Below are 9,492 nucleotides of genomic sequence, written 5' to 3' on the forward strand. Positions count from 1 at the left end.
AATTGCCTGCTTTTGTCACAGGGAAAACTCTGTCTGAAAAATCTATGTCTGGTTCCAATACTGACTTCTTTTTCTCTCTCTCACTTTCTGTATGTTCACTTTCCCTACCCCTGTCTTCTTTTTCTCTCTCATTTTCTTTTTTCCTCCTCCTTTCGGTTTGCTGGTCCGTCAGCCCCTCCTTCCTTGCTCTCTTCCCTCCTTGCAGAACAAGATGGTGAAAGGCAGCCTCAGCACAGAGCAGTCGGAGCGGGGGTGAGGGGGGAAGTGTACTCCTGGGAATGGAAATAAAAGCAAGCACAGGTGAGTTGGGGAGAGTTCCCAGTTTCCACCTGCCGCCTTCTGTGGCTCCTTACCTCCAGTGCCTTCCCCATTTCTGTGAGAAATCAAGGTGCTCTGGTGTACATTCGGAAAATTTGCAATAACTGTTTCATGGTTGGTTTGGTTGTTTTTTTTTCCCTGCTGCCACTCGGTTCAGGCTAGTGACTTCAGTTTTTTTTATATTTCCGCAGCAATTCCTTGTGTGTAGTGGTGAGAGGCAAAGCTTGTTAGCTGTTACAACTGCCTGATTACTCTCCCAGCTAAACTAGTGACGGAAATCTCCTCTCATATTGCCATCATCATGTCCATAAGGATCTGAAAGTTTTTTTCCATAAGTTTCAGAATAATAGTAAGCTTCCAAATAAATTTTTGTATGTAAGTAAGAATTAATAATATTAATGAGTTCAAGATTGTTGTAATCTTGATTCCCCTTTTTTCCCCTTTTTGGAAATGTAAACACAGGGGTAAGTAAATTAGTCTCATTAGGAGCCCATTACATTCCTTTCAGACCAGCATTTTCCTCTGTTTTGCAAACAGGCATGGGTGATAGAAAGGGTGGTACTATATCCACAAGTGGCCACGAAAGTTTGTAATGTTTACTCCGGTTGCTCTGAATCCAGGGTGGGCTGTAGTTGCTGTAAGTCAGCGTAAGCAAGCAGCGCTGGGGAAAACAGCAGTTGTGCTCTTGTGCCTTGGTGGGGAATTTGATTTGTCTGAAACTGTATTTTGTCATGATAGCATCTAAGTTGTGTCATTTTCCTAATGTGATTTACTGTCTGGCTGGGCAGATACCCTGGCACAAGGAGGGAATAGCACAGAGGTGGGAGTTAGCGCCCAGGGAATGCGATGAGGTTGGGATATATTTCCTTTCCACCAAGTACATTGCCGTTCAGTGGCAACAGGGACGTCTAAATGAAATGTGTTTGGTTTCAAATTAATACTTACTGGCACCCTTCCCCATAAACTGCAGCCCAAGAAGGTCTCTTGCCTTCATTTCCCTGCTCAGTTGCATTTCTTACTCAAGCTAGTTGCTTCTCTTTCTTGAAATCATGCAGGTGAAGTTGCTCTTTCGTGTCTGTTCTCTGAGCTGATTATAACAATCCCCCCCTTACCGTCATTCCCTTGCTTCCCAGGCACCTCCCTTACCTTAAAATCTTACCTGTTTCTCAAGTTAAGTAATTGTGAAGTGCTTTTAATGGTGTTTTCTGTGAAGGATGAGATACTAATCGCACAATTCCCTTTTTTAGTGCAGTAGCAGAAGACAGGTAGTGTTTCATATAAACACTTTGTAGACTGACTGCTGACTTGGTTTAGCTCTGCTGTGTTCTGTGACTTTTTTTTTTTTTTCATTTTTAACAGCATTCTTTCTTGGCTTTGGAGTGTTGTTAAAACAGTTACTACACAAACAGTATTTTAAGTTCATTATTTGGGTAACTTTGTCCTTCCGTGGTAAAGGTCATTGGGATTCTTCTAAGCTTTTCTCTTTTTCTTAAAGTGTAAAATGCAATATAACTCATAATGTTAAAACAGGGTGATAGTCTCACAGACAGGGCTTCTGTTACAACTGTTTAACACTAGAGAAGTCTTCTCAGTGATGATTTTTTGGGCCGTTTCTTTAAGGTGCTGGTGAACATTACTGTGTCCCAGAGACCTTTACACAGCTTTGTTTCCTGCATTATTGTCCAGTGCTAACTCTTTTTTTGTATATCCTAGGAATGTATTGGCTTAAGACCTTGCAGGCTGCGGAATCTCTGCACCATGTTCACTGTGTGCTCTAGATATCTCTCTAACGCATCATTTCTTTCCAAATCCACTTCTGTCTCAAGCAGTTCTTAGAAGGTCCTATTTAGCCTCCCCCTTTGGTTTCTGAGAATGTCTTAAAGATGAAGTTCTCCAACATGACCTTGAATCCTAAAATAAAACCCATGCAAATCCAAAAGATCCAATTATTTTAAAAAAAAAAACCAAAGCAAAACCCAAACTGCTGTGTTATTGGGATAATTAAAGAAGTTTAGAGGAATTTCGTAGCAGTGCTGGTAGTACAGGAGCTGCCCTTCTGCTGGCCTTAGTGTAAGATAGAACAGGCACTCGGCTGTTGGATTATTGGGCTGGTTTAGTCCTGGTTCACCCCTGGGCCCAGCAAGTTAAGAAAAACCCTGTGTGTTGGATAACGTCCAGGCAAGTCAGTATATTCTGTCTCTGTTGCTTCTCTCTCCCTGAGCCAGTTGCCTCTAGAACATTTGGATCGAATCCAGATCTGGAGAGTGACTGCGGGAGTGAGTCTGGTGCTCTGGATCTTGTCCAGGAATAGGGAAGGACTCTCTCTGTGTGGTGAGCCTGTTTCCTCCCTGAGCCAGTGCCTAATGCTCTGGACCGATTCCAGGCATGGGCAAGCTGCAGTTGTACAGGAGCCAGAGACAGCAACACGGCCTCGACGCTCCTTCAGCAAGGGCTCACAGTTGCACAGTAATGAATACCACAGAGGTCAGCTGCCTGAACTCTCTAGGAACCTCCCTCCTTTCCCCTTCAGCTGTAGTTCCGTGGCTTACCCGTCTGTTTTTCATACGTGCTCGCCTGACTCTCTTCGCTCTCAGCCTGGCACCCCTGTATGAGGGGAAATTTGCAGCCAAGAGGTAGGCTTGCTGGGATGTAATCTAATTGGTGTGCTGATAATCGGAACAGCATTGACTTCTGTATCACACCTAGTTAGGGTTCCTGGAGTTTAATTGCCAGCTATGAATGAACATGGGTGTTCCTTCGTTCCCAGGCGTACCTCTAATGCCGTTAACTGTTTTCCATATGCGTCGCTTGTGTTGAGAGCTTTTTTCCTTTTCCCAAGCTCACTAGCTGGTGGGGAGGGATTTATCTAAGTTATCAAAGTAAGTAACCTTACTAAATAAACAAATTGCTTTTGGACTCACTTGTGTTATGGGAGAGGGAAGAAAGAAATGTATTATTTCAAGCTTTGCTTTCTTGGCTGTGCAGATTAAGAATGAGAACTGTAGCTTAGAGAAATGAATTTTTAACTTTTTAATTTTGAACTGAGCCTCCACCAACTCAGCAAACTCATGAAGTTCATTTTCTTGCCTTAGAGAATTTCTGGACAGGGAAAACAAGTACGCCAAGCATTTGGACATTTCCACCACGTTTGTCATGAAAGGCATCCCAAGCTTAGTCCTTCCGTGAATCGTTGCCACCACCACAATCTGGCAATTAGAACAAAAAGCAAGAGAAAGAAATATTACCTGTCCTCCAGTTAGTTTAATTGCAGCTTTACCTTTAGCTTGTGAAATCTAGATATTTCCCAGATTTGGTTCCTGCAGCCAGACTCCTGTAATTTTGATATCAGTTTTACTATCTGCTACATATTCACTGAAAGCTCCCATTGGATGGTAGTGTGATAACCTATATGAAAGTACTCAGGTGCAGTCCCTGAGGGGCAGCGTGGCATCCCAGAAGCTGTCATCGCATTTCAATGTGCTTGGTCCCCTCTGTTCCCAGTTTTCATAGTCCAGATGAGGAGCAAACGCGAGGTAAAGGAGCTCCTTTCTGGCTGCTGGAGGTAGCTGCTCTGGAAGAGTGCTGTGCCATTGTTGTGGCACAGATCGTCCTGTCATCCCGGACCTCCTCCGTAGCTGGGTTTATTTCATTTTTTGCTGGTTGTTTAACTTTTTATCACATGGAGTTGCTTTTATGAACTACACACCGTTGTGCTTCCATCCATTTTCAGTTCACAAAACTGAAGAGCTCTTGGTGTTACTGCTGTGGTAGGCTGCTGGGTGGGTTATTCCGAAGCTGGGGGCGGGGGGGTGGGGGCATGTTGGCAGACAATGGAAAGGAACCATTCCAATATTACTGTTTTGCTTTGTTTTTCAGGTTAGGCTGTTGAGATAAAAAGCGGTGGACATTCGTGACTGAATGGAATCTCTCCCACTGTGCAGCCATGCCCCCTCTCGACGTGCCTGCCAATGCCAGCACTTCCTTCATAAATTCTTACATCACACTCAAGACTGATGACATCACAGAATCTGACCAAGGAGTCTGAACCAGCTGTTTCCATGGACACAATCTCCATAGTGACAGTGGGAAGGGGAGGGGGAAAAAGGAAACAGGTGGGGGGAATTAAAGAGGGAGGGATAAATATATATATATATAAAGATCTATTTTTTAGTCTTGAAAGACTTTGTTTTAAATGAAAGGTGCGCTATATCCCTTTTGATGCTTTTGATTAAAATTAACAAAAACCCATATAAATTAAAAAAGAAAACTGTAGCTAAAGTAACTACCCAATCCAAAATCAACGCAAGGCCCGTGGAGCCTAACGTTTTGCGGGAAAGAACAGAGGAACTGGGAGTACTCCCAACAGGATTTGTCTCCCTTCCCCTTGCTTTCTTTCTCACAACATCCAAGGAAGTTCAATTTTAAAAGGCAAACAAAACAATGATAAGTTATTTTTAGGGTGTGGTGGGAAGAAGGCTCAGATGGTTGCAGGTGATGGGGTGTCAGTACTTGTGTATGCAGGGTAGGGAGGTTATTGTTTTTAAGAAACACACTATATTAGTAGTGGAAGCTTGATAAACATCTGGAGACTTGGGTCATGAGACTCATGAAGTAAGAGGTAGCTGCTGCTTGCTATGTCCTGTACACCTTGTTCATGTGGAAAGCAGTCTCTGCCCTTTGTGGCAACAACATGCACCCCCAAATGATTTCAAGAAGCTGCCTTCGGTTTTTGAAGGCAGGTGAGAGGAAGAGATGGTTCACCTGCCAGACTGGGGAACTGGGAAGGAAGTCTGAATGTTGGTGGACTCAGTGCATCTTCAAACTGATCAGGAAAATCCACTTAGTCCTTTTTTTTTTTTTTATTTTACGTTTTGCTTTTCCTAAGGAAGGAAGAGGGAATGTCAGTGTAACAGCCTGCTACACTATATGGTTATTTGGGGTGGGGTTTTTTTGTAAATTATGTAATTTTAAAACATTTGGGTTTAAGGAACAACAACAAAAAAAATCTTTTTTTTTTTCTTGTTAAGGCCTTAAGAAAGGGGTTAGTGCATCTTTCAGGGGTCACTCTGCCATGGGAATAAAATAGCTGTTTCACAAACAGTTTTATATAAAAAAAGCTTAAAAAAACCAAAAAAACTAATAAACTTCATTTTAACCTTGTCTCCTTTTGTTTTGTGCGAACTTGATTTGTTTAAAAGGACAGAGAGACAGTACTATCTGCTGCTTTTTTGGTTTCTTTGCCTTCATCCGTTCTGCCTTCAGTGATTACCTTCTGAACTGGCCCAGCAAGAGGAAGACCACAAAGCTTTTAAAAATTAAAGCTTAGGATTTGTTTGATGTTCAAAGACAACGAGCCAATGACTGGATGAATTTTCTGTTCGTGTGAGTTGGTGGTATTTCACTGGGTCACTGACTTCTTTCACTCATAGGATGGTAGCATATCCTAGCGATATCAAACAGCGTGGTGTTTACTGGGAAGTCACTAGAGATAGGGATTGAACCAGCATGACTTGGATAAAAAAAACAACAAACAAACAAACAAAAACTGGGGTTGATATTGTGGGGAGGGAAGAACTATTTTAAAAAGTTATGTACTGGATGCTTGCTCAACTACTTGCATTTTGGAGTATTCAGCACATAAAAAAATAAAATCTATGATAGCTCATATTAAGATATCTATTTTAACTCTATTTTTAAAAGATCGATTTAAAGATTTGGGAGATAATTTGGCAGTTATTTATTTCTAGAAGTTGCTACTCTCACTGATAAGTATTTGGAAAGAAAGGGCAGTCTTCTGCTTACTCCTTTCCCAGTAGCAGCTACTGAAGTTAGTATGTCCTTCTACATTAAGAAATAGACCTGTTGTGATAAATGTCACTAATGTGTCCTGAATTGGTGCTGAAAATATTTAACTGCTGGTGTAGTCAGAAAAAAATCATTTTTAGCATAGTTAATGTGATTGAGTAAATGACTTCTTTTCAACTGAATAAAAATTTGTTTTTTTTTTTCCTAGTGTCTGTTCTATTCTACCTCTTCTGAAAAAAAAACACCCCAAAAAAAACCAACCCAACAAAAACCCAAAAAGAAGTTATTGTTACTGCATTGACTTATGTTGGTGAGAAATTAGCTTTGCAGTACTGACAGCAGAGGACCATGTGGTGAAACTGCTGAATTTGATCTTTTGGCTCTTCAGGGTGGTGTCACGCAGCGGAGGGAGAAGGTTTTTGGGTAGCTGGGAGGGCGTCTCCGAGGTTTTCCTTGTGGGTGCTCATGGCAATTGTTGTGGAGGTGCAATAGCTCCCTGTGCACTGTGGTTGGAAACTAGTGGGAGTCACGTAGAGCAAAAAAGTAAATGGTAAATGCTTAAAAATCAGCTGTGGTTTGGTCCCTCACCGGCGCTGTTGGGCGAGGTAAGGAGCGTGCTCTCTAGTCGAGAGAGGTGTTGCAAGTTGGTCATCTTTGTTGGTCGAGCCTTTACAGAAACCAGAGCTACCACAATTCTCTAAATGCAAGCCAGGAGGAATTGAAAACAACGTGTAATGGCGTCTTGGGAGAACCTGGAAATGATCTGAAGCAGTCATAAAATCTGGTTGGAAATAAAAATTTCTTTTGGCTCATAAGATGTGAAATGCCTGAGTGGATTCTGAAACCCGTTGTACAAAACCTTTACCAGCTCCATCCTGCAAAAGCAATTAACAGCTTGATATCATGGATGCCCCAAACTTGAAAGAAAGAAAAAGTTTGGAAATTGTGGCTAACTTAGGATTTGTGGAGCAGAAATGGCTTGCAGCGGAACATTAAAAAATGGAGATTGTATCTAGAAGAAAATGAGTGGCCTGCCAGCCACTTGGGAATTACCTGTTCGGATGAGGAATGAACTAAAGAGAATTTGAATGAGGCAGCTCGTTTTTAAAGTGTTTCTCCATGCTGTCTGCCTTCCCATCAGGATCTCTGAAAAGGAAGAGGCTTAAATCTGCTTCCCAGAAAATGTTATGTGATGGTTTAACAGCATTTCCAAAGTGTGTGGTTGCCATTTAAAAAGGAAGCTCCAACAACTAACCCAAGTGAGTCAACACTGCTGAACAAAGTCAAAGATAATGTTTTTCCATAAAGGATATGCAATGGATTCAACATGCAAAGGATGTCTATCGATACAAGCTGATCGGTGTTCAGCTGGAGGTGAGGATAAAGGAACGCTTGCAGGAGCTGACGGAGGCCCTGGGATATGTACAGCAAGCATATCTCGATACCTGGAGCTGCTGATCAATACATTGATCGTGGAATTTTATTGTCTGGGAAATCTACACTTGGGAATCCAAGGCATAGACTACCGTGGAGGTTATAGCAAGGTTGTGCAGCACAGAAGAAAGCAGGCTCGGCTGCCTCTGCAGAAGGTGGTGGCCAACCTCACTAATCCGTGTGTCACATAGGTATGGGTGGGGATTTTATCTGGGATTGTGATGTTCGTGAACCCTTTGAATCGGTCTTGGAACAAGAGAAACTGATTATGTGTAATGGTACTTAAATAAAAAAAAACCCAAACCAAAAATGTTAAGGGGTTCAGGGTAGAGTATCTGCCAAAGAATATTGTACATCTAGTTCATGGAGTCCAGCTAATGGCAAGATGAAGAACAATATTTTTGGTGGGACGTGCATTTTTTTTAAAAATGCAGTTTGTCAAGATACGGGCAATTAAATGACAGCTCTGGTGTTTTGACTGTTTAATGTGCAGTATGAACTGTAATGTACATAAGAACGTACACGAGGAAAGATAATACCTTTAACTGAACTGGTATAGTTGCAAGGAGGACATTTTAGGGATGACTTGCATATAAACTTTCTAAATTATATGGCAAATAACAGTGGTATTACCTCAGGAATTACCTAGGCTGTCTTGAGTGCAGTAGTTGTCCTGGACATGGTAGAAGTACTTGGTAGAGGGACACGGAATCAGTTTGTCTGACCTAGTCCCTGCCTTACAAGAATGACTGGAAGAAGCAGTCCTCTGTCTAAAAATGTAGAAAATTGAGCTTAAATATCAGACCTTTGGAAGTGGATCAGGATATCTGGATAGTTGAGGATGAGTAAATCGTCACTGGTCTAGGTGGGGTTTTTTTTAGCGATTAAAAGTTGTGTGAAAAAGAACAGGAAGAGTACGGATAATCCAGGTTCAGTTACAGATCTTGAAAATACAAAGATGTGGGTAACGTTTTGTGGGTGTGCTGACTTTCCTATGAGAAACCAAAAGCGCAGTTACAGTCTTAGTTTTGGGTTAGCAATCTCTGTTGTGAAACAGGATGAGATTTTTGTTTGGCTGTAGAATATTTCTAACAAATGTTTAGTTTTCCGGGGTTTTTGGTGGGGTTTTTTTAAGATAGAGCTACTGCAGTATATTACGAGACAGAGAGTTCAGTCCAAAAGGCAGAGGGCAGAAGTAATTATTAGAAAATGGTGGGAGACCAGTAATTCTCCGGCGCGTCCTCTGTGACATCGCTGCATGCCAAAGAGAGTTTGGCTAATGAAAAATCACCTCCATACGGGTACCCCGCACCATAGACCTGTGCTATTCAGCTAGAAATTCTCACGTAAAGCTGTAAAGGAAAGAATGAGGTTCTTAAAATGTCAATGAAACAGGTGCTGTTATTATCTCTGTCTGTGAGTGTTTAATTTTTGGCTCTGCCCATACTTTTGGTCAGATTCAAAAGGTTCGCTGTGTAATCCAGCTGAAAAGTGAACAGGGTGCTGCTTACAGAGTCTTTTGTAGGAATTTGTTTCTTACGTGGGACCCATATCCTAGTGAATACCTCTACAGAAGGGAGCCTGAACTGGAGGGAAAGTGTTGCTTGTTCGGTGGTTTCTTTCATAGGGCTGTATTGAGACCCAAGATCGCTTCCCTTTCCTCCTCCTCCTCTAGAGGTTTCTTGTAATTTATTGCTTAACTCAGTTTTAATGCCATGCTTTCAGGTTTTTGACCTTACCTGTCTAGCTTTAAAAATGCTGGTATTTCTTGGCAGCTCTAGAGAGACTTATCTCCCATCCAAATAATTTGAAAAAGAAAAATTACTATTTTGGCTCATAGCAAACCCTCCTGTGAAGGAAATCTTCTGCTCTACCTGGAGAATCTGGATTCTCTGCGTGATAAAACCTGCACGCACATACTACTGAACATGAACG

General features: G+C 41.8%; 1 protein-coding gene across 10 annotated transcripts in view; it reads left to right on the forward strand.

Moving 5' to 3' along the window:
• The window catches only part of TCF20 (transcription factor 20), a 130,316-nt gene extending 124,838 nt beyond the window's left edge, over positions 1-5,478 (forward strand). For 7 of the 10 annotated variants that reach the window (XM_074577581.1, XM_074577623.1, XM_074577601.1 and 4 more), the window contains 2 exons: positions 173-300; positions 4,195-5,478. In XM_074577581.1, coding sequence (XP_074433682.1) covers positions 173-256 — 84 coding nt within the window. In that variant the 3' untranslated portion in view covers positions 257-300; positions 4,195-5,478. The remainder of the gene's footprint in view (positions 1-172; positions 301-4,194) is intronic. The other 3 variants (XM_074577664.1, XM_074577675.1, XM_074577653.1) reach the window with 2 other exon arrangements.
• The last annotated feature ends 4,014 nt before the right edge of the window (positions 5,479-9,492 follow it).

Source organism: Larus michahellis, chromosome 1 (genome assembly GCF_964199755.1).
Source record: "Larus michahellis chromosome 1, bLarMic1.1, whole genome shotgun sequence".
Taxonomy (NCBI): domain Eukaryota; kingdom Metazoa; phylum Chordata; class Aves; order Charadriiformes; family Laridae; genus Larus; species Larus michahellis.